The sequence below is a fragment of the Doryrhamphus excisus genome, chromosome 18, assembly GCF_030265055.1.
Source record: "Doryrhamphus excisus isolate RoL2022-K1 chromosome 18, RoL_Dexc_1.0, whole genome shotgun sequence".
In the NCBI taxonomy this organism is placed as follows: Eukaryota; Metazoa; Chordata; class Actinopteri; order Syngnathiformes; family Syngnathidae; genus Doryrhamphus; species Doryrhamphus excisus.
The window spans coordinates 2146353-2171233 of record NC_080483.1 but is presented as its reverse complement, the minus strand read 5'-3'; the positions used below and the strand labels follow the sequence as shown (position 1 = coordinate 2171233).

Genomic DNA, 24881 nt, shown 5'->3' with positions numbered 1-24881 from the left:
CTTCCTGCTTTCCATAATACAGTTAAAGTTTTTTTTTAGTTTTTTTTTTTTTAATAATGTACCTTGTACCAAAGTACTCAGTGATATGAGCATCCAATGCCATAATGGGTACCATAGTAAGTGTCAATATAGTGATATATATAGCACATCATGACTGGTTCAAGACTCTTCATCCTTGTATTTAGCAAATGTATTTTATTTATAAAATTATTTAATTAATTATTTTTTTTTTAGTTTTTACATTTTTTTTTTAATTTTTTTAATTTTTTGTCTTGTACCAAAGTACTCGGTGATATGAGCATCCAATGCCATAATGGGTACCATAGTAAGTGTCAATATAGTGATATACAGTAAACCTCGGATATATCGGATTCAATTGTTCCCACTGGTTTTGTCCGATATAAGCGAAATCCGTTATATGCGTATACCGGAAAATGTCCGTTTTACGCATAAATCGGATTTATATCCGGTATATGCGTAAATCGGATTTTATGCGTTATAAAAAGGCACTTCCTTGACTATGTTTCCAATGTACCTGGACGCGCAGGCAACGCTGCAAACGCTGCAAATGACGTCGTATAGCGGCCTGTCACGATTCGGCGAATCGGAGCGCCACGATGCGGCCATCCGATATATGCGAGGGAAATTTCATGGAAATGCATTGGAACGGGACTGGAGATTTTGTCCGAAATAGGCGAAATCCGTTATAAAAAATCCGATATATGCAATGAATTTTTATTGGAAATGCATTACAGAAAAATCGCTTCTTTTTTATCTGTCCGTTGTGAGCGAATTTCCGATATATCCGAGTCCGATATATCCGAGGTTTACTGTACTACAATATATACGTAATTGTCTGTGTCCGACGACATTTTTGGCGACACCAAATGCCCCCTTCAACTCTACATCCTGGTTCTATCGACCTTTGGGGTGCTTTGACGAGCGCCTCCACCCGCTTTCTACTTTGGTTCCTCCTGACCTCCGGGGCGGCACCTCAGCTGCTCGGAGAGTGTGCCCCACCACAGTGCACCTCGCTGGCGCATTCAACAAAACGTCTAGAACGGGGGTGGGCAAACTACGGCCCGGGGGCCACATGCGGCCCACTAAGTGTTTGAATCCGGCCCGCCAGTTGCTTTCTAACTTTTAACATACATGCTGGCAACATGACTTGCAAGTCGGATGTCTTATTCAGTAAAAAAAAAAAATAATAATAATAAAAAAAATGTAAAATTCAAGTTTGTAGTTTGATGTGGTCAGATCTTTAAAGCGTTTGAATCTGGCCCGCCAGTTGCTTTCTACCTTTTAACATACATGCTGGCAACATGACTTGCAAGTCAGATGCCTTATTCAGTAAAAAAATAAATAATAATAAAAATTAAAATAATTTAAAAAAATGTTTTTTTTAATGTAAAATTCAAGTTTCTAGTTTGATGTGGTTTGATGTTTAAAATGCTCCGGAAAAAAGGGATATATGGAACATATTTAAAACATATATCTAATAGTCTGACACTTTTACAGATAAAATTATACAAATAAGTAAATTAATTAAATAAAAAATATATAATATATTAAATATAATATAATTGGTATATATAATACAATTAATAATAATATAATTATAATATATAATATATATATAGATAGATTAAATATAATATATAATGTAATAAATAAATAAAATCAGACAAATAATTCAAGGTGGACTGTTAGAATTATAAGAAAATACAAATATATACAAATATATATACAAATATAATATAATATAATAGATATAATATATACAATATAATTGTATATTATATAATAATTAACTGAGTCACAAAACAATGCTTAAGCATGGTGAGGAACTTCATTCATGAACATTTTTCCACTAAAGCATGCTTTCTAATCATTTATGTACACACGTAAAGTAGATTAAAGACTGCAGTACTACATTTCCCATGACGCTTAGAGTAACAAACCAGGAAGTAGATTGAAATAGGCGCTAGTATGGCGTTATTTTGATAAAAGTCATATACAGCGATCGTATTTACTGCTGCATATGACTTAATATTTGATCACTTTAAGTAAATATGATCAAATGTAGGATTACAACAGGACATGACAGCCCTTCCATGTTATTTTATTAGCTATCATTCGTGTTAGTTATGCTAAAGTTCAGTTCTGGCCACTCGTCATGGGCAAAACCGTTCATTTCAGTGAATCGGATAATTCCGGTTCATTCAGTAAAAGATCCGTTCATTTCGGTCATTGCAGTCAATTGGTCGTTAGCCTGTGAGCTCCCCCTGGTGCATAGACCCGGTCAGGCCTGTCCTTCCGACTCAACTGTCGGTCATGAATGAACCGCCGACGAGTGTCACTCAATCTCTCTGTCAGCTAACCCCGCCCACCAAACAGAGCGAGGCGCGACGATAGGATAAGACAGACAAGCACCCAGATAGTCCCGCCCTGCAAAAGCAACAGTGAACCGACTCTCAAGCCAATCACAAAAAAGCATTTGCAAAGGAACGGACTGAATTCACAAAAAAGAACCATTATTTTTACCCGTTCGTTCATGACTGACACACCACTACTGGCCACGAGGCGTCAGTAATGACACAACAAATTGATGAGACACGACGTTATATCCCATGGACCTGAACACGGCGATATTATGTCGTCAGCCGTAAAGTGACAATAAGTACTTTTATTCCGAGTGGAAGTGGTAAGTTTTTGGCTTTATTACTTTTACTTACTTTCCCACTCTGTTTGAGACACTATGAGTGTATAGTACCTCAGTTAGCTTGCTAGCATGCTAAGGAGTAGCGGCCATTTTGTGTGTTCCTGTGGTGTTTCCTTAGCTAGTGTGGGGTAACTAAAGAAGAATAGGAGTGAAAAGGATCCCACCCTTGGCCATCTCTGTGTGGATTTTTACATGTGTGGGTTTTCTCCGGGTATTCCATATTTCTCCCACATTCCAAAAACATGCTAGGTTAATTAGCGACTCCAAATTGTCCATAAGTATGAATGTGAGTTGCTAGCATGCTAAGGAGTAGCGGCCATTTTGTGTGTCCCTGTGGTGTTTCCTTAGCTAGTGCGGGGTAAATAAAGAAGAATAGGAGTGGAAAGGATCCCACCCTTGGCCATCTTTGTGTGGATTTTTGCATGTGTGGGTTTTCTCCGGGTATTCCACATTCCTCCCACATTCCAAAAACATGCTAGGTTAATTGGCGACTCCAAATTGTCCATAGGTATGAATGTGAGTGTGAATGGTTGTTTGTCTATATGTGCCCTGTGATTGGCTGGCTACCAGTCCAGGGTGTACCCCGCCTCTTGTCTTAAGACAGCTGGGATAGGCTCCAGCACCCCTGCCACCCTCGTGAGGATAAGCGGTAGAAAATGAATGAATTAATTAATAAGTAATAATATTGCATAGTAATTTTAGGATACGTATAAATAATTAAAATAAAGAAAAATATATTTTGTTTTTTGTTATTAAAATATATTTTTATTTATTTAAAAATATATTTTATGTGTTTTGTTATTAAAATATATTTTTATTTATTTAAAAATATATTTTATGTTTTTTGTTAGTAAAATATATTTTTATTTATTTATATATTATATATTAATTAAATATAAATTTATATATTAATTTATATATTTTTATATTTATATTATTTATTTTAAAATTAGCTGCACTGCTTAATACTAGCAACTGTTAATGCTTACATAATGTTGGTTATGTTATCTTCTTACAAGTATATTATTATTATTGCTGTTATATTTTGAAATAATAATAATTATCAATATTATTATTAGTCTATAAAACATTATGTTATGGTTTATGTTTGTAATGGTATAGAGCTGCATTGCATCATACAAGATCTTTAAAAAAATATATATTTTTATATACTTGATATTTGGGTCCTGTAATTTTATTTATATTTGATTTGAATGTAAAATATTCTGGATTCTGGATAACTAGAAATATTAAAGCAAATTCATTGCTTCATTCATATTGCTATAGTAATTGCGGGTGAAATGTTGGTATTTTGCAAATATTTCATTTTTCAAATTCCGAAACTCTTTAAAAAAATAGAGCTATTTCTTCCTCACACGTTGAAAAAACAGACATATTTATTTTTGCAAAATGGATAGAAACATTGACACACACACACACACACACACACACTGACATGCCAGTTTGATACTGCAGGGAGGGAGCAAAAGCAGATCTACGACAAGTCAAATCATTTACTATATGCATGGAAAAATCTTTTTCACGTTATCATAATGACGAAGGTGATGCATGAAGGTGAGCGGATTGGTTCAACGCCAGCTAAGGAAACACGGCCAGAGAAATGTCTAAAAAGCGACAAACCAGGGAGGGACGCAACATTCGGTACGCCTGCACAATATAACCAACCAACCCCCTTTCAATGGAAACGCTGGCATTGCTTATTCAACTTATTAATATGTTTCTAATCATTTCAACAAAAACATTAGAAACATTTGTACCATCATGTTTGTTGTACCATCATCACAATTCAATATTTCACATGAATGCCAGCATAAAGCATGTGAATGTGATTATTATGCTAACTATGCTAACTATTAACTTTGACAAATGAACATTTATCCATTAAAAAAAAAATAATTCATTGGAGCAACAACTTTTGTTTTTGATGTTATGGTTTCATGAAGCATTTTCATACGCCGTATCTTGTTGTGACCACTAGTGGGCAGTGTTTTGCGTGTTTTCCAATGTTTTTCCTTTATATAATAATGTTTATTCCTCCAGAAAATATTGTAATATAAGGAGACTAATGTGATGAGTACTCATGATGCATGGTCTCCTGTGACATTTACATCTGCTAATATTAAGTATTAATATGTCATATTGCATTTTATTTCCCGTGCTAACGCTAGCATATTTAGCTTTTATAAATGGATAATATAATCAGGGAAGGCTATTTATTTTTCTCCAAATAAATCTCCAGTGGCACTTGTTTTCTCGTGTTATAATGCACAGAAAAGGGAAAAAAAAAAAATTTTTTTTGGGCAAAATTCCCCCCAAAAAGTGTAGTTCCCCTTTTAAAAGCTAGCTACCTTGGCTACATGCGAGTCCGGCTTTCCGATAAAAAAGCTCGCTAAAGGATTCCCCTGTTGATGATTCGAAACATAGAAATACCCTCCATCCATCCATCCATTCATCCTTCCATCCAAACAAATCTTGCTAACAAATATTTTTGTCTTAATTTTTTCAGTAGTGAAAAAAAACAAAACAAACAAAAAAAAGATTGATTATGATGTAATTTCTCAACATTTTTAGGAGGGGGGGTGTGACGTATATTGCTGCCGAAAAGTAGAACCGTTTGCGTTTGCGGTTGTTACACATAGTTCAGTTCCAATTGTAAACAAAATATGTAAATAAATTGCTATTTTGTTGTAAAACAACCCATTTTTGTGTTGTTTATGTTGGTATAGTTAGTTATGTTTAGATAGTTAGCTGTCACCTTAGCAAAAAATATTAGTTAAGCTGGAAATGTATCTTTTCACAAAAAGCTAATTTTCTCTTTTTTTTTTTTAGTCGGGAATTGATATTTTCCTGAAACTGGGGTTTTGTGTATTTGTGTAATTGATTTTATTTTATTGGAAAACACAGTAGAAAACAAATAGAATACGAATAATTATTTATTTCTAAATTAATAATTAATTTGTTTACAATTGCTTATTATATTATATTAATAGATCATAGATATTTCAAATAAAAAATATATAATCATAAATAATTACTTAATCATACATTACTTGGGCTCCACGGCGGACGAGTGGTTAGCACGCAGGCCCCACATGCTAGGCTAATTCTAATTGGCGACTCCAAATTGTCCATAGATATGAATGTGAGTGTGAATGGTTGTTTGTCTATATGTGTCCTGTGATTGGCTGGCCACCAGTCCAGGGTGTACCCCGCCTCTCGCCCGAAGACAGCTGGGATTGGCTCCAGAAAAATGAATGAATGAATGAATACGTTGTTTTTATTCTAGAATTATTTTATGACAAAAATGCTTCATGATTTTTATCTGTGGAAGGATTTGTATGAAAAAAATCTACTTAAACAATATAAAAATATGGATTTACTTAAATATATGTATTTAAGCAGGCTTTTAGCTAAATTGGATAAATCCATGCGTATTTATTGTGTTTTTAGTTTTTTTTTTTACATTTTATTATTCCAAAAAAAGATACTTTTTTCCTGTGAAAGGTGTATGAATAAAATATACTTATTTACAAAAAATATAAATTAAATTAAATTAAATTAAATTAAATTAAATTAAATTAAATTAAATTAAATTAAATTAAATTAAATTAAATTAAATTAAATTAAATTAAATTAAATTAAATTAAATTAAATTAAATTAAATTAAATTAAATTAAATTAAATTAAATTAAATTAAATTAAATTAAATTAAATTAAATTAAATTAAATTAAATTAAATTGAAAAAATGGACATTACAATGCTGCTGGTTTGTGGACACATTGTGCAGGTATACCTAATGTAAGTGTTGGATGAATGTACAGTATCCAACTAAATGGCAATTATTCCAAAATCCAAAAATGTTGTCCTTCCTGAAGCGTCAAGACATGCCACACGAGGACATGCATGACGACGAGCACATAACATTCATGACGGATCCTCATCCTGTCTTCACGGTGTCCTCCTAGTTAGAAAATAAAAAGCATTGCAGGAGTTGTTTTTGTTTGTTTTTTGGTGACAGCGGTTTCGTAATCAATGATTGGTCATCCACACCAATGGAGCAGATCAATGAGATGGACTGGAGTTCTGAAGGTCATCCCGTGTGCTTCTGGTTAGTTGACCCTCTCCGGCTCAGCTGGGAAGAAGCCAGGTCTCCACAAAGTCCCAATGCTTCCACAAGACGAATAGCAGCACAGTCAGGAGCACGGTGGCGGCCACGCGGGCTCGCGTCTTCATCAGCGGCGTGATGAAGTTGGCCAGCGTGGACACGAAGACCAGCAGCACGGCCATGAGCGCCAGAATGACGTTGATGAGCTTGCCCAGCAGCGCCCGAGCGTTGGCGTTCTCCACGCCTTCCAGCTGGACCACCTGCTGCTGCTGCTGCTGAAGCTCCAGCTTGGTGATGCGTGTCAGGCAGGACTCCACCGCCTCCTGCACACACACACACACACACACACACGTTGATCAATACATAATACCGCTACTGATTACAGTTACACTCTCTGTTTGATTACAGTGGCGTCCACTATTTGATAAAATAGGGAACATTTGGTGTTAATTTTGATTTATTGGAACATGGCGTTGATTACAGTGGAGGCTATCAATATGGAACATTTGGTGTTTATTGTGTTTTATTGGGACATGGCATTGATTACAGTGGAGGCTATCAATATGGAAAATTTGGTGGTAATTGTGATTTATTGGTACATGGCGTTCATTACAGTGGAGGCTATAAATATGGAACATTTGGTGTTACTTGTGATTTATTGGGACATGGCGTTCATTACAGTGGAGGCTATCAATATGGAAAATTTGGTGTTAATTGTGATTTATTGGGACACGGCATTAATTACAGTGGAGGCTATCAATATGGAATATTTGGTGTTAATTGTGATTTATTGGAACATGGCGTTCATTACAGTGGAGGCTATCAATATGGAAAATTTGGTGTTAATTGTGATTTATTGGGACACGGCATTAATTACAGTGGAGGCTATCAATATGGAATATTTGGTGTTAATTGTGATTTATTGGAACATGGCGTTCATTACAGTGGAGGCTATCAATATGGAAAATTTGGTGTTAATTGTGATTTATTGGGACATGGCGTTCATTACAGTGGAGGCTATCAATATGGAAAATTTGGTGGTAATTGTGATTTATTGGTACATGGTGTTCATTACAGTGGAGGCTATAAATATGGAACATTTGGTGTTACTTGTGATTTATTGGGACATGGCGTTCATTACAGTGGAGGCTATCAATATGGAAAATTTGGTGTTAATTGTGATTTATTGGGACATGGCGTTCATTACAGTGGAGGCTATCAATATGGAAAATTTGGTGTTAATTGTGATTTATTGGGACACGGCATTAATTACAGTGGAGGCTATAAATATGGAACATTTGGTGTTACTTGGGATTTATTGGGACATGGCGTTCATTACAGTGGAGGCTATCAATATGGAAAATTTGGTGTTAATTGTGATTTATTGGGACACGGCATTAATTACAGTGGAGGCTATCAATATGGAATATTTGGTGTTAATTGTGATTTATTGGAACATGGCGTTCATTACAGTGGAGGCTATCAATATGGAAAATTTGGTGTTTATTGTGATTTATTGGGACATGGCATTGATTACAGTGGAGGCTATCAATATGGAAAATTTGTTGCTAATTGTGATTTATTGGTACATGGCGTTCATTACAGTGGAGGCTATAAATTCATTCATATATTTGATTTCTTTAGTATGTTATTGATTTGCCTGTATTTGTATTCACGCTCACCTGAATGTCTCTTGCTCTCTCGTAGGACTGATACGCCACCTTCTCCTCCATGCTGGCCAGTTCCTGTTTGAGATTGCTCATTTCATTCTGATGAAGCTCCGTCAGGTCACTCAGTTGCTCTTCTAGTCGTTCATACCTGGGGAAAAACCAAAGAAAAAGGTCAACCTACATTTTCCTTCCTGTTTGTCTTTCTTTTTCATAAAGTAATGGTTTTATTTCATTTGAACATGCATCAGATTCCAATTGAATGCATCCCATAATCAGTTCCCAGTTCCACATGTCCAAAAGGAGTAGGAAGAAGCAAAGCTTATTAAATCCTACCCCTCCATCTGGTACTTTTACAATCACTAACTGTTACATTTGTTCACTTCCTGTTGGAAGTGGAGGCCACTGTTTGAAGAAATATGTAATATTTGGTGTTCATTGTGATTTATTTGGGCATTGTATCAAATACAACAGAGGCCGCTATTTAAGGAAATGCAAAGCATTTGGTGTTTGGGGTATGGCGTCCATTACAGTGAAGTCCACAATTTGAAAAAATATGGAACATTTGGTGTTAATTGTGATTTATTGGGACAAGGCGTTGATTACAGTGGCATCCACTGTTTGATAAAATAGGGAACATTTGGTGTTAATTTTGATTTATTGAAACATGGCGTTGATTACAGTGGAGGCTATCAATGTGGAATATTTGGTGTTAATTGTGATTTATTGGAACATGGCATTGATTACAGTGGAGGCTATCAATATGGAAAATTTGGTGTTTTTGTGATTATTGGAACATGGCGTTGATTACAGTGGAGGCTATCAATATGGAAAATTTGGTGTTTTTTGTGATTTATTGGGACATGGCGTTCATTACAGTGGAGGCTATCAATATGGAACATTTGGTGTTTATTGTGATTTATTGGAACATGGCACTGATTACAGTGGAGGGTATCAATATCGAAAATTTGGTGTTTATTGTGATTTATTGGGACATGGCGTTCATTACAGTGGAGGCTATCAATATGGAACATTTGGTGTTAATTGTGATTTATTGGAACATGGCATTGATTACAGTGGAGGCTATCAATATGGAATATTTGGTGTTAATTGTGGTTCATTGGGGCATGGCATCAATTATAATGTGAGGACAGACGAGTGTCCCAGTGGAGTATGTCGTGTATGCAGTAGTATGCAGTAGTATGCAGTAGTATGCGTGTACCTGTATCTCTCCTCTTGCAGGCACTGTGTCATGTAGGAGTAGTCGCTCTGCAGCTGGCCCTTCATGTCCTCGATGGTGTCCTCCATGTGGGCCTGACTTGCTTTGATTTCCTGCAGGCCCTCAAGGAGAGAGTCCCACGAGCTGTGCACGTGATGGTGATGATGGTGGTGCCCGTCCAACCTGGGACTCCCAATCGTGGGCCCTAACACGCCTCCTCCTCCCGCCCCGCCAGAGTTGCTGCAAGCGCCCGAGCCGGACGTGGCGCTGGAGCACTCGTCGTCGCTGCCGTACTTTGGGCTGGAGACCAGCGTGGCGCTTCCGCTCAGCGCGCGAGGGGTGGGGGCGTCGTCCGCGTGGCCCCCGACGCCGTCCTCCAATGTGTCCTTCAGGTGGGCGATGTTATCCGCGCTGCCAAACTTGTTCCTGATGAGGCTGGCAAACTCTCTGGGCTTGGAGACCACGGCCGTGTGAGTGAGGGCCGACACGCCACCTTTCACGCCTTCCACTACACCGCCGCCAAAACCACTTATCCCCGCGCGAACGTTGGCCCCCACGTCCTTTAATCCTTGCTGCATGTCCCGCAGGACGTCCTTTGGCTGACGGGCGGGTCCATTCTGTATAGAGCAAAGAAAAAGGTCTCCTGTTATTGTAGTTTATACAGTAGATGGTGCCAGTATATTGGAAGTTTGTTCCCCTTGATGCTGAGGTATCGATATTTTAAAGGTTTTTCAGTATCTGGCAATGCTTTAGTATTTAGTATTTAAAAACTCAGAAAATCAGATTACGGTAAAAAAAAAACATGCCATAATACGCTAACATACACTTTTTGGCCCTCAAAAGACGTCGTGAACTAGCCATGGAAGCTAGCAACCGAGCGACAATGCTTACCGAATAAATAAACATACAAATAAATAAACATTCATTCGTATCGTAGAAATTCAGCGACTTATATAAAATAAATTACCTCTTAAACGAGCTCCAAGAGCGCTCACGAGTGACTGTATCGAGCAACGAACGATCTAATGATAATGAAAACGATCAGTCATTGCATACGCTATAGCAGGGGTCTCAAACACGCGTTAGTGCGGCCCGCGCAAGTTTGATACGGATGCTGTATGGTATCATGTACCCAGAAAAAATTATTACGTTTGATTCATGTTCATGTTCAAGGTTAAATAACTGTTAATAGTTATCCTCCCTATCCGTGTGGAAGTGGTACGTTTTTGGCTATTTAAGTTGAAAGGAAATAACTTGAAGGCTACCGTTTAGGTCGCTAGCTCTCTAGTTTGCGAGTTAGCATGTGTCTCAAGACCAGGGGTCTCAAACACGTGGCCCGTGGGCCAAATGTGGCCCGCAGGACAGGGACAGGGAGGACACTAGTTTGAGGCCCCCCGCCTTGATATGAAAGTTTAATGTTAGTGCGGCCCGCGCAAGTTTGATATGGATGCTGTATGGTATCATGTACCCAGAAAAAATTATTACGTTTGATTCATGTTCATGTTAAAGGTTAAATAACTGTTAATAGTTATCCTCCCTATCCGTGTGGAAGTGGTAAGTTTTTGGCTATTTAAGTTGAAAGGAAATAACTTGGAGGCTAGCGTTTAGGTCGCTAGCTCTCTAGTTTGCGAGTTAGCATGTGTCTCAAGACCCTGCAGTTGCGCAATACAGGGCTCTAATAATGCTTTGTTAATTTTAATCTGAAAAAAATAATTTATCTACCCACCAACTATATGTGGTTTCTTACGTTTTTATTATTTGATGTTTTATTATTATTATATTTATATATATTATTTATTACTGATTGATTTTCTCTATTCTTGATTTGTTTATTTATTTTTCATCTTATTTTGTGTAGAAAAATAAAAATTAATTTTAATTAATTAATTTTTTTATTTTTAATAAATGCGTTTTGTTTTTTGTTTTTGTTTTTTTGGAAAACCTGATGCGGCCCAGTCTCACCCAGACCCTAGCTCCAGTGGCCCCCAAGTAAATTGAGTTTGAGAGCCCTGGTTTAGACATTAAAAACACATGAAAATAAAGGTAAAATATTAAAAAGGTTGTATTATGATAATGATACTGTTTTGAAATATGACCCCACTCACCTGCTCTATCTCCTTTAGCTTCTTGTGATAGTGCTCTAGTTTTTTGTGCAAGTGTGCGATGGTCTGGGCCGACTTCTGGTTCTTCTTCTCAAACACCTGCTTGATCCTGGAAGCCTGCTGTTTGTCGGCGTTGTGGGCCAACTTCAGGTACTCGGCCACGTTGTCGTCACGGGCCTCCTGCTCCACGCGTATCTGCTCGGTCACCTTCAGGATCTTCTGCTGCAGGTGCTCCAGGGCGGCGCGCGTCCGATGAGGCTCTCCGGCCCCCGCGCCGCCCTCCGCGCCTCCGCCTGTGACCCCCGATGATGACCCCGCCGCCTCCGCGCTGATGTTGCTGTCGGAGCCTCCATGGCTGGCGGTGGAGGGGAGGCTGAGAGTCGTCGCCTCGCTCTTGTCCAGCTGCCAGGACGAGAAGGTAGGGTCATAATACGCAATATGGAATACCGGGAATGACGCTTTCAGTGAAGCTGATCCCAGATCAGCCGAGTCAAACCGAAACAGAGGATGTTTTTGTGTTGGATGGCTAACTTTTACCTGGAAATGTTTGTGCAAAGGGACTTTTTAATATTGCTTTTAATATAGCTATCCAACACATAAAAACACAATAAACCCAAATTAGGACATGGTATGAATCATATTTGTTTATGTACGCAACATGAGTGACAAGGGTATGACGGAGTATTAAAAGTGAAAAAAATTTTGACAAAAAGTCGGAAATCTACAAGAATAAAGTTGTAAATGCTGGAGGAAAAAAGTAATACATTTACAAAAAAAAAGGGTCAAACATGCAAGAATAGTGTTTATGATTAATTTTGTTGTAAATTCAAGCAAAAAAGTAGGAAAATTACAAGAATACATAGAACAAATTCTACCTAATAATGAAAATAAAATCTGAAATTTACAAGGGGAAAAAAAGCTGTAATATTATTTAGAAAAAGTGGTAAATTTACAAGAAAACAAGTTACAAGTTGTATAAAAAAAGAAATAAAAATTCATAAATTTACCAGTAAGAAAGTCGCATATTTACTCTTTGAAAAAAAAGTTATGTTATAAACAAAATGTTATGAGAATAAAGACGTAAACGCGCAACAAAAAAAAGTTATAATATTAGGAGATTAAAATAAAATAAAGTTGTAAATTTACAAAAATAAAGTTGTAAATTTGCTAGGAAAAAAAATGTATTACGACAATTTTTTTTTGCAAATTTATGAAAAAAAGATCATTTATGACAATAAAATCTTAAATTTTCAATAATTTTTTTACATTTACAAAAATACATTTGCAAAAAAATTTAACATTACGAGAAAAAAGTCATAAATTTACATGACAAAAGTTGTGCGTCAACAAGAATAAATCATAAATAAATTTACAAAAATAAAGTTGTAAATTTACAAGAATAAAATTGTTACCGGGTTCTTCTCCTAAATGTAAAACTTTATTCTCGCATATCACAAGTTTTTTTCTCAGAAATGTGGTCCAACTACTCAGTCGTAACAGGCATAGCCTGAGACAGCTATAAAAAGGAGTCTAGTTAAAGTCTAGTTAAGTCTAGTCTAGTTAAAAGTCTAGTTATGAAAATGGCTAAAAATGCGACTGCTGATGTTAGCATGCTCGCAATGCTAACATGTTAACATTTGCATGCTAACATCGTGCATTTTAGTGGTTAGTGTCTATATATGTGTCCAGTTATGAAAATGGCTAAAAATGTGACTGTGCTGATGTTAGCATGCTCGCAATGCTAACATGTTAACATTCGCATGCTAACATCTTGCATATTAGTGGTTAGTGTTTATATATGTGTCTAGTTATGAAAATGGCTAAAAATGCGACTGCTGATGTTAGCATGCTCGCAATGCTAACATGTTAACATTCGCATGCTAACATCTTGCATTTTAGTGGTTAGCGTTTATATATGTGTCTAGTTATGAAAATGGCTGAAAATGCGACTGTGCTGATGTTAGCATGCTCGCAATGCTAACATGTTAACATTCACATGCTAACATCGTGCATATTAGTGGTTAGCGTTTATATATGTGTCTAGTTATGAAAATGGCTAAAAATGACTTTAAAGCATCCGTGGGATCTCTCATTGAATGTTCTGAACTCCTGTTTCCATGCTAGTGTTATGTGAAATATCATTGTATCACAGTATGTTTAGCTAAGACAAGATATTAACACTGACTCAACAGCGCCTCTGCTGGTAGCAGCCTAGTAGTGCACCCCATTCGTTATATGTAGTTTTGATGCACAAGAAAAACATCACCAAGGAGGAAATACGGCACTGTAAAAACACACTGAGCTTGATCATGTATGTAAAGGGTCCGTCGGGGGGGATTCCCTGCATGGGTGTACGTGTCGGCGGGCAGATGGTGGCTAGTTTAATTCCCCCCCCCCACAACCCCTGGCTTCCCCTGACGTCAAAACTGTGTAATCGGAGCCTGCAAACACGAGCTCAGGCAGACACATGACACCGAGCATCTCGCCTGCCGCGCTCTCGTTTCTCTGGACGGGTCAGTGGGAGGATTTATCCATACATAACCCCCCCGACTCACCCGCCCCCCCCCCCCCCCCCGTAATGATACGCACTGTGGCTCCATTAGGGCCTGTGAAAGTAGGTTACTATGAAAAACAGACGGGCGCCGTCCCTGTTGGGTTGATGATGGATGGTGCATGGATGATGCCGCAAAGAGACAACAACAATGCAGCAGCAATGGATGACGCTCCGAGGGGGGGGGGCGTGTAGGGGGGGGGGGGGTGATGAGGATGGCACGAGAACAGCACAGGATGGCGGGACGGGGACGAGGACGAGGAGCGATAGATCGAATGGAAAAGGAGAAACGTTACCATACTGCTTTAATCCAATTGCCGCTGTGCCAGGCCCATCCTCCTCCCTCCTCGCCTCCTCTTCCTCCCCCCGATTATCCCCCCCACCCCACCCCACCCCGCACCGCCTCGAGTATCGTCACCCTCAGCCGAGGCCCCGGCTGACTGATCACCTCAGCACATCCTCTGCGGCTCCATTGTTGACGCCGTCCATGGCCGCAGCCTTGCTTGCTTGTTAGCCTGCTCGCCGCTTTCAGCTAGTTCTCTCTCTCTCTCTCTCTCGCTCTCTCGCTCTACTCCCGACGCCCCCCCCCCACCTCTCTCTCTCTCTTGCTCAATCAGTCTAAATACAAACCTGCCCTATAATGGATGTGGGAGCAAAGGAACAGATGATGGAGGTGGGGGTGGGGATGGGTTAGCGCAGGCGTACCGGCCGCAGCGTTGCTGAGGCTGGAGAGGAAGTGGGAGGGGCCGAGGGAGCACAGAGGGGAAGCGCACGGGTCTAAAACGTTTGATTCTTTCTTTTCATAATATAACTCTCAAATTGCGTTGTCATCCTCTTGGTCCTAACGCCTGATCCGCTTCGATTGGTCCGGCGTCAAACCGGCAACTCCGTGAGGTCCCATAAGATTCAAACTTTTTTTCCCAACCTCATTTTTTTTATTGTGTTTGTCTGTCCTCTGCGAGGACAGACTTTATTTTATCTACAGATTTAGACTGGTGATGTTAACATGCTAGCAATGCTAACATGTTAACATTCACATGCTAAAATTTTGCATATTAGTGATTTGTGTTTATATATGTGTCTAGTTATGAAAATGGCTAAAAATGCGACTGTGCTGATGTTAGCATGCTCACAATGCCAACATGTTAACATTCGCATGCTAACATCTTGCATATTAGTGGTTTGTGTTTATATATGTGTCTAGTTATGAAAAATGGCTAAAAATGAGACTGCTGATGTTAGCATGCTTGCTATGCTCGCAATGCTAACATGTTAACATTTGCATGCTAACATCTTGCATATTAGTGGTTTGTGTTTATATATGTGTCTAGTTATGAAAATGGCTAAAAATGTGACTGTGCTGATGTTAGCATGCTAGCAATGCTAACATGTTAACATTCGCATGCTAACATCTTGCATATTAGTGATGTGTTTATATATGTGTCTAGTTATGAAAAATGGCTAAAAATGAGACTGCTGATGTTAGCATGCTCGCTATGCTCACAATGCTAACATGTTAACATTCGCATGCTAACATCTTGCATATTAGTGGTTTGTGTTTATATATGTGTCTAGTTATGAAAATGGCTAAAAATGCGACTGTGCTGATGTTAGCATGCTCGCAATGCTAACATGTTAGCATTGCGAGCATGCTAACATCTTGCATATTAGTGGTTTGTGTTTATATATGTGTCTAGCTATAAAAATGGCTAAAAATGCGACTGCTGATGTTAGCATGCTCGCAATGCTAACATGTTAACATTCGCATGCTAACATTTTGCATATTAGTGGTTAGTGTTTATATATGTGTCTAGTTATGAAAATGGCTAAAAATCTGACTGTGCTGATGTTAGCATGCTCGCAATGCTAACATGTTAACATTTGCATGCTAACATCTAGCATATTAGTGGTTAGTGTTTATATATGTGTCTAGTTATGAAAATGGCTAAAAATGCGACTGTGCTGATGTTAGCATGTTTGCAATGCTAATGCGTTAATGGTAACATGCTAACACCTAGCATGATAGTGGTAAGTCTTTATATGTGTCTGTCCAAGAAAATGGCTAAAAATATTACTATGCTAATGTTAACATGGTAACCACCTACCACGATGGCGCTAAGTGTGTTAACATGCTAGCAATTCTAACATGGTAATGTTAGCATGCTAAGCCCTACCCTGATAGTTCTCAGTCTTAAAATGTGTCTACATATGAAAATTGCTAAAAATGCAACAATGCTAACGTTAACATGGTAACCACCTACCACAAAGTGTGTTAACATGCTAGCAATTCTAAGATGGTCATGTTAGCATGCTAACACCTACCATGATAGTTCTCACTCTTTAAATGTGTCTACATTGCTAAAAATGCAACAATGCTAATGTTAACATGGTATCTACTGACCATGATGGTGCTAAGTGTGTTAACATGCTAGCAATTCTAAGATGGTCATGTTAGCAGGCTAACACCTAACATGATAGTTCTCAGTCTTTAAATGTGTCTACATGTGAAAATTGCTAAACATGCAACCGTGCTAATGTTAACATGGTAACCACCTACCACAAAGTGTGTTAACATGCTAGCAATTCTAAGATGGTCATGTTAGCATGCTAACACCTACAATGATAGTTCTGTCTTTAAATGTGTCTACATTGCTAAAAATGCAACCATGCTAATGTTAACATGGTATCTACTGACCATGATGGTGCTAAGTGTGTTAACATGCTAGCAATTCTAAGATGTAATGTTAGCATGCTAACACCTGATAGTCCCTACCCTGATAGTTCTGATAGTTATATGTGTTTTTTCTTTATTCTTTATTCTGATTGGGCCAAGTTTCCCATCTATTGATAATCTGACCAATCAGAGAGAAGAATACAATTGGCACTGCACATACAGAAAGCCAGTATCAGTGCGCATCCTGTTTTGTTTGTGTACATGAAGTACACGTATGATAGTTACAGTATGTTATGCAATTCAGGAGAACACAAATTGTGTTTTTACAGTATTCTGTAACATGGAAGTTTTTTTTTACTCTACCTTGACACCTCCGACTTTCATGAGAAACATTATTTTACTTGTACTAAAAAACATACAATGTAAAGAGTTTGGAATGAGATGATTTTTGTCGAAATCCATCATTTCAGCCAAAAGGCGCTAAATCCGAAAAAAAAATAATAATTAAAAAAAATATATAAAATACATAGTGTGTGCAGGATTTTTATAGCATGCGTTTTTATGACCTATATTGATAGCTCTTTTATTTGCAATATAGACTTCATGACCAAATAGATTGATATGTGCGTAATTAAAAAATCATTGATTTTCTCGAAATCAGTCAAAATGGATTTAGCGCCTTTTGGTTGCAAGCTCTTCAAATATGTACAAATTATGAAATTATGAAAATGAAGTGTTTCTGATGAAAACAGTGGTTACCATCACGACCGAGTGTGTGTGTGTGTGTGTGTGTGTGTGTGTGTGACGACACTTTGTTGTGTTTAAAAAAAAGATGAATCGACAGAAATCGTGTCAAAGTGTCAGCAAACACCAAAGGCCGTTGGTAGCGTAGCGGTTCACGTACGTAGCTGGTGTGGGTGCAGCTGTTGCCGAATCCCCCCCCCCCCCCCCATTTGAGACAACACACACAGAGAGAGAACGAGATTCTGACATTTTATTGTGATGCCGTTCTTATTCAATATAAAGTCAATGACAGAATAAATAAAAAAGTATAGATTTCATTTGTGGCTGTGTGCGGAAATAGGAGTGCAGTCAACGTTTTTGGCAAGCGTGACAGTCACATGACACATAGCAGCGGGAGCCTATATAGGAGCCACGAGGACACGTACGTTTGAGGCAGGCGACAATCAAGTCCGATGAATTGCACAATATACACTGTATAATACATATATATTATCTATATAATACTCATGTGACACGAGGCGCTTGTGCAATACCGCATTGGGTTTACAATGAATATACTGCATGCTACTTTGCATTGCAGTATTCATATCTATACATAAGTCAAAATCATACATTAAACAGACAACATGATGACCCCAGAAAAACTCTTCGATCGACAGGAACCCTGATGTGTTTCAAGTATTCTTCACCCGCGGAGACGTCCATCGCCGAGTTACGGAACGCACACAAGGAATCATTCAGTCGACATCCACTCCGTCCCAATGAGTGTAAATCCACGTTTAGGGAGATTAGCAGTAATCTCCTCAGATCAAATGTCAGCTTCTTAGCAATTTAGCCCACCCCGACCCGACCCGACACAGCGCGGCCCCCCCCCCCCCCCTTTAGAATGAATGCAGTACCCAAATTAAGTGGAAGATGTCCCTTCCGAGTGGTGCTGCAGTCTGTGCCCATGCCTGAGTGGAATGATGGGAACATTAAAAAACAAAAAAAAACAAAAGGAAAACATCAAACGCCAGATTTCCGTGGCGTTCCAACCACTTTTCTTTTAGCCTGATAGAAATCTGTTGGGAGAGAGAAAAAGAGAGAGAACAACAAATGAAAGTCATGTTTATATTCTACTTATGAAAGACAGGCTAGATTTAACCCTTAGATGCATAAGTGGGTCAAAAATGACCCGGTCAGGTTGTTTTCTTTTTTATTTTTTATCATTTCATATTCCAGGTATTCCTCAAAAAACATGTTTTTGATATCATGCCATTCACATTTTTAACTTATCTTTTATGAATTTTAAGAAATTTTAGTTTTTGTGTTACTACCCCAACCTTCCATAAGTGGGTCAAAAATGACCCGGTCAGGTTGTTTTCTTGAAATATCTTCATAATGAAAATTTTTCATTATTTCATATTCCAGGTATTCCTCAAAAAACATGTTTTTGCTATCACACATTTTTAATTTTATAAATTTTAAGAAATTTTAGTTTTTGTGTTACTACCCCAACCTTCCATAAGTGGGTCAAAAATGACCCGGTCAGGTTGTTTTCTTGAAATATCTTTGTAATGAAAATTTTTTATCATTTCATATTCCAGGTATTCCTCAAAAAACATGTTTTTGCTATCATGCCATTCACATTTTTAACTTATATTTTATACATTTTAAGAAATTTTAGTTTTTGTGTTACTACCCCAACCTTCCATAAGTGGGTCAAAAATGACCCGGTCAGGTTGTTTTCTTGAAATATCTTTGAAATGAAAAATTGTTATCATTTCATATTCCAGGTATTCCTCAAAAAACATGTTTTTGCTATCACACATTTTAAACTTACTTTTTATAAATTTTAAGAAATTGTAGTTTTTGTGTTACTACCCCAACCTTCCATAAGTGGGTCAAAAATGACCCGGTCAGGTTGTTTACTTGAAATATCTTCGTAATTAAAAATTTTTATCATTTCATATTCCAGGTATTACTCAAAAAACATGTTTTTGCTATCACACATTTTTAATTTTATAAATTTTAAGAAATTTTAGTTTTTGTGTTACTACCCCAACCTTCCATAAGTGGGTCAAAAATGACCCGGTCAGGTTGTTTTCTTGAAATATCTTCATAATGAAAATGTTTTATAATTTCATATTCCAGGTATTCCTAAAAAAAAACATGTTTTTGCCATCAAACATTTTTAACTTTTATAAATTTTAAGAAATTTTAGTTTTTGTGTTACTACTCCAACCTCCCATAAGTGGGTCAAAAATGACCCGGTCAGGTTGTTTTCTTGAAATATCTTTGAAATGAAAAATTGTTATCATTTCATATTCCAGGTATTCCTCAAAAAACATGTTTTTGATATCACACATTTTTTACTTTTATAAATTTTAAGAAATTTTAGTTTTTGTGTTACTACCCCAACCTTCCATAAGTGGGTCAAAAATGACCCGGTCAGGTTGTTTTCTTGAAATATCTTCGTAATTAAAATTTTTTATCATTTCATATTCCAGGTATTCCTAAAAAAACATGTTTTTGATATCATACCATTCACATCTTTCACTTAACTTTTATACATTTTAAGAAATTTTAGTTTTTGTGTTACTACCCCAACCTTCCATAAGTGGGTCAAAAATGACCCGGTCAGGTTGTTTTCTTGAAATATCTTAGTAATTAAATTTTTTTATCATTTCATATTCCAGGTATTCCTAAAAAAAACATGTTTTTAATATCAGTCGTTCACATTTTTAACTTACCTTTCATACATTTTAAGAAATTGTGCTAATACAAGAAGTATTATCTTCATATAATATTGTGTATGTGTCTTTCATGACTGTTTAAATGTTTACCTGTAATGTTAGTTTGTTTCCTCTTCAGCCCTCCATTGTCCTTCTTCCCCGGGGTTTCCTCCACATTGAAAGGGCATCTTTCCAGCACGTTCTCGGGGATGTTCTCCTTCTCGCACTGCGGCGGGCCCGCCCATCTTTTCTTGGGACTAAACGCCGCCTCTGCCACCGTCTGACCTTCCGCCCGACCAAGCATACAGGACCTGTAGAGCTGGGGCACCTGGGTGTTTGGGACACCCTCCCAATGAAAATCGCCGCTCGCCAGAGGCTTGTCGGCGATGAAGTCGAAGCTCCAGCGCCGCGACGCCGCCTCCAGGTCTTTTCCCAGCTCGGCTTGGAAGTCCGCCTGCAGCTGGTTGTGGTCGACCGGACCGAAGAGGCTCCGTCGTGTAGGGCGTTTCCCCTGAGGACTCAGGATCCGTTTTCTACTCGCCATCATTCGACACTGAAGGAAACAAAAGAACGCGGACGTCACGAACAGCCGCCTGAAGACAACAGTTGATCATCTTGAGTCACGGCGTCCAACACGGTTGATGCTACCGCTTGTAAACATACTCTATATAGGAATGCATTTAAGTATAGACTTCATGTTATAATGCTAATTAGCATGCTAACATTAGCATATTAGCATTGCTAGCATGTCAACATTAGTACAGTAGCATTTTTAGCCATTTTCATTAGTTTTAACATCGACACACACAAAACCCTGTCATGGTAGGTTTAGCATGCTAACGTTATCATTGCTAACATTAGCATATTAGCATTGCTAGCATGTCAACATTAGTACAGTAGCATTTTTAGCCATTTTCATTAGTTTTAACATCGACACACACAAAACCCTGTCATGGTAGGTTTATCATGCTAACGTTATCATTGCTAACATGACCATTTTAGCTTGTTTCATGACTAAAAACCTATTTAAAAACATAGCGCTATCATGTTAGGTGTTAGTACATTAGTGCTAGCAGGCTAATAGCATAATATTTTTGACAATTTCATACGCAGACATGCTCTACTGTGCTGGGTGTTGCATGTTAACGTTAACATTAGCATGCTAACTATAGTTGGGCGATATGGACATTAGCATATATTACAATATTTTGGGATGTTTAGCTACTTTCTCCCAATATGTGGCTACAATGTACAGCTCATAACGACGCAGTCATATTAATGAAGAGTACTGCATATACATATTATATATTTATGAGTTTTCGCTTTTGAGTAATCGCTTTTTTGCCCATTTGGTGGGACGAATCGCATGCTAACATTAGCATATTAGCATTGCTAGCATGTCAACATTAGTACAGTAGCATTTTTAGCCATTTTCATTAGTTTTAACATCGACACACACAAAGCCCTATCATGGTAGGTTTAGCATGCTAACGTTATCATTGCTAACATTACCATTTTAGCTTGTTTCATGACTAGAAACCTATATAAAAACATAGTGCTATCATGTTAGGTGTTAGCACATTAGTGCTAGCATGCTAATAGCATAATATTTTTGACAATTTGATACGCAGACATGCTCTACCGTGCTGGGTGTTGCATGTTAACGTTAACATTAGTATGCTAACTATAGTTGGGCGATATGGACCTTAGCATATATTACAATATTTTGGGATGTTTAGCTACTTTCTCCCAATGTGTGGCTACAATGTACAGCTCATAACGACGCAGTCATATTAATGAAGAGTACTGCATATACATATTATATATTTATGAGTTTTCGCTTTTGAGTAATCGCTTTTTTGCCCATTTGGTGGGACGAATCGCATGCTAACATTAGCATATTAGCATTGCTAGCATGTCAACATTAGTACAGTAGCATTTTTAGCCATTTTCATTAGTTTTAACATCGACACACACAAAGCCCTGTCATGGTAAGTTTAGCATGCTAACGTTATCATTGCTAACATTACCATTTTAGCTTGTTTCATGAGTAGAAACCTATATAAAAACATAGTGCTATTATGTTAGGTGTTAGCACATTAGTGCTAGCATGCTAATAGCATAATATTTTTGTTTTTTTAATACTCAGACATGCTCTACCACACTGGGTGTTGCATGTTAACATTAACATTAGCATGCTAACTATAGTTGGGCGATATGGACCTTAGCATATATTACAATATTTTTGGGACGTATCATACGACAACCTGTTTAGTGTTTATAGTGGGAGTGGCCACTGAGGCAAAATGGGGTGCGATACTGGCTGTAACCAACGGAGGCGCTGTTGAGTCAACTAGTTAAAAATAAGATGGCAATTAATAAAAAAAAAAATTAAAACAACTGTAGAAATGTCAATTATAAAAATCACATTTACAAAAAAAATGATCAGAAATTCCCCCCAGTTTATAAAATGATATTTGACATATTTTCCATATTAGATTTCAATTTCTTCCAAATATTTGATGGCCTGTACAGAGAAAATAAATGTAATTTGAATTACACTGGCTTCAAGAGCAATACAATATTTCAAAAATTCACATTATTGCCCCCCCCCCAAAAAAAACTGGAAATTGACAAACATGACATAAAATGACATCAAATTGATTTTCACTGCATACAAAGTAAGCAACTTCAAGTGGAAACGTGTCTTACCATTGTTCTACGCTTCCTCAGTGACCGCACCAGAGCATCCCACACTGGTGGTGATACTGGGAGTGTATTTATACCCGGCAACCATGACTCACCACTGGGCCCTCCCCCCCTTCACAATGCCTGGTATATGCCTGGGCACTGTCTCAATCAGACATGTAAGGGCATGTCCTCAGGAGAAAAAACTGCAGGTATACAACATGTCCACTAGGGGGCACTGATAAGCCAACTAGTCCATTTTTGCATTGAGGGGTGTGGAAAGGTTCATTTGTAAAGCCAGACGATATTTGGGGGGGCAATGGTTGAGATATACATTGAGTGTAAAGACCCAAAATATGGTAGTCTATCTAAAATCTATACAAAAAGGGATGAAATGTATCTAAATGAACAATAAGTGATCCAGGAAGTGCTGGACTGGATCCCAATCCTATGGAACAGCCTTATTATCAAAACAGCACGAAGCAGGATCGAATTACAGTACATTATTAAATATTTGTTGTGTTTCTCGATTAAAATAATAGTAAATGTACTCACTACAAATGTAATTGACTCTTGACTAACTAACTAATTAGGTGACAATTGTGGATTTACTTGATATCCCCTCATTTTCACGCTACATTTGAGTCAATTTGACTTTTTAAGCCAACACACACACATACATGGCAGTAAACGTTTCATTTTTAGGCGGAAATGACGTCAGGCAAGAGTGGGCGGGGCCGGGAGGAGGAATTCAAGGGCTTGTGGCGGGAGACTGCGAAGTCACGCACGAGCTGGGATTTCAAGACCCTGCCCAGTTACTACGCTGCTCCACGTGAGCTCTCGAGCTCGTGTCACCGGATCAGGAGCTGTCAGTCGAGTCTGGCAGACTTCACGTCGACTAACAACAACATGTATGTAACTCATATGTTCTTTATTTTGTTATTTTTTTTAGCGAAATGGAACGTCTCATATTGGGAAAGTCAGGAAAGTCTAATGTTGGGCTATTCGGCTCGTGGAAAATAACACTTATGACGGTTACCTAGACAACATCGTAACAAGTGCAAGCTAATGTGGCTATAAAAAAAAAAATACGAAAGCCTTTACTTACATTCTCCATATCCAAATGAAAACTCTTGTAGGCTTCAGCCGCCTCGAAACGTTCTCCAAAAAGAATGTCAAAGTAATAGCGAAAACAGTTTTGTAACAGCTCCTGGTTTTGTCGATGAATGAATTGCCCCGGTCAGTCAAAGCCCTTTTATGAGCTCCGGTGGGCGGGGCCCCACTACTCGGCGTCTCGTGCAGAGGCGTGGCCAAGCCTACACGTGGATATAGCCCGGTAAACACATGAGCACACGTGACTTTAGCCTTGCTGAGCTGAAGGAAATTCCAGGGCAGGAAGGGCCCCACTGTTATGTGTGAATAAGGATGGGTCATCTAGTTTAGCTGCTTTCTCCCAATGTGTGGCTACAATATACAGCTCATAATGACTCAGTCATATTAATGAAGAGTACCGCATATACATATTATATATTTATGAGTTTTTCATGCAAGGGATTATCAATTATGACATCCTTTTCGAGCTCTATGCGGATTAATCGCTAAATACTGGAGCTCTTTGCTGAGGTGTCACAGTACACCGTACATTAGGTTGGAGTAAGTGTTCAGGCTTCCCA

The 24881-nt window shown here is 38.0% G+C and overlaps 3 protein-coding genes across 6 annotated transcripts; 1 reads left to right on the top strand and 2 right to left on the bottom strand.

Moving 5' to 3' along the window:
* Positions 1 to 1945: 1945 nt before the first annotated feature.
* Positions 1946 to 23687, top strand: LOC131105828 (uncharacterized). 3 transcript variants are annotated; one of them, XM_058054204.1, is made up of 6 exons: positions 1946 to 2704; positions 6858 to 8690; positions 9855 to 11778; positions 11859 to 11987; positions 12066 to 12255; positions 20660 to 23687. In XM_058054204.1, the coding sequence occupies exon 2, from the start codon at positions 7317 to 7319 to the stop codon at positions 8502 to 8504; it is 1188 nt and encodes a 395-aa protein (XP_057910187.1). In that variant the 5' UTR covers positions 1946 to 2704; positions 6858 to 7316; the 3' UTR covers positions 8505 to 8690; positions 9855 to 11778; positions 11859 to 11987; positions 12066 to 12255; positions 20660 to 23687. The 3 variants fall into 3 exon arrangements, with proteins under 3 accessions (XP_057910187.1, XP_057910189.1, XP_057910190.1); XM_058054206.1 differs by having other exon boundaries at positions 6806 to 8690; XM_058054207.1 differs by lacking the exon at positions 1946 to 2704 and having other exon boundaries at positions 6171 to 8690.
* Positions 4102 to 15076, bottom strand: tmcc2 (transmembrane and coiled-coil domain family 2). The gene is made up of 5 exons (XM_058054201.1): positions 14685 to 15076; positions 11841 to 12239; positions 9739 to 10352; positions 8532 to 8667; positions 4102 to 7172 (listed from the first exon to the last, which is right to left on the bottom strand). Exons 1-5 carry the CDS (start codon positions 14685 to 14687, stop codon positions 6873 to 6875), a joined length of 1452 nt encoding a protein of 483 aa, XP_057910184.1. The 5' UTR covers positions 14688 to 15076; the 3' UTR covers positions 4102 to 6872.
* Positions 18043 to 24444, bottom strand: cdkn1a (cyclin dependent kinase inhibitor 1A). 2 transcript variants are annotated; one of them, XM_058054220.1, is made up of 3 exons: positions 24317 to 24444; positions 20632 to 21073; positions 18043 to 18867 (listed from the first exon to the last, which is right to left on the bottom strand). In XM_058054220.1, the coding sequence occupies exons 1-3, from the start codon at positions 24323 to 24325 to the stop codon at positions 18812 to 18814; spliced, it is 507 nt and encodes a 168-aa protein (XP_057910203.1). In that variant the 5' UTR covers positions 24326 to 24444; the 3' UTR covers positions 18043 to 18811. The 2 variants fall into 2 exon arrangements, with proteins under 2 accessions (XP_057910203.1, XP_057910204.1); XM_058054221.1 differs by lacking the exon at positions 24317 to 24444 and adding an exon at positions 23233 to 23364.
* Between the last annotated feature and the right edge of the window lie 437 nt (positions 24445 to 24881).

What these genes read in the sequence shown, in the direction of transcription:
- cdkn1a (XM_058054220.1), bottom strand. An exon ending in GAAACAAACTAACATTACAG is followed by an intron (nt 18,868 to 20,631) that starts GTAAACATTTAA and finishes CTCTCCCAACAG; the next exon opens with ATTTCTATCAGGCTAAAAGA.
- LOC131105828 (XM_058054204.1), top strand. Translation starts at nt 7,317, where the DNA reads ATGGCGTTGATTACAGTGGAGGCTATCAATATGGAACATTTGGTGTTT.
- tmcc2 (XM_058054201.1), bottom strand. An exon ending in AGCTAAAGGAGATAGAGCAG is followed by an intron (nt 10,353 to 11,840) that starts GTGAGTGGGGTC and finishes TGCTCTATACAG; the next exon opens with AATGGACCCGCCCGTCAGCC. An exon ending in CTGCAAGAGGAGAGATACAG is followed by an intron (nt 8,668 to 9,738) that starts GTACACGCATAC and finishes GTTTTTCCCCAG; the next exon opens with GTATGAACGACTAGAAGAGC.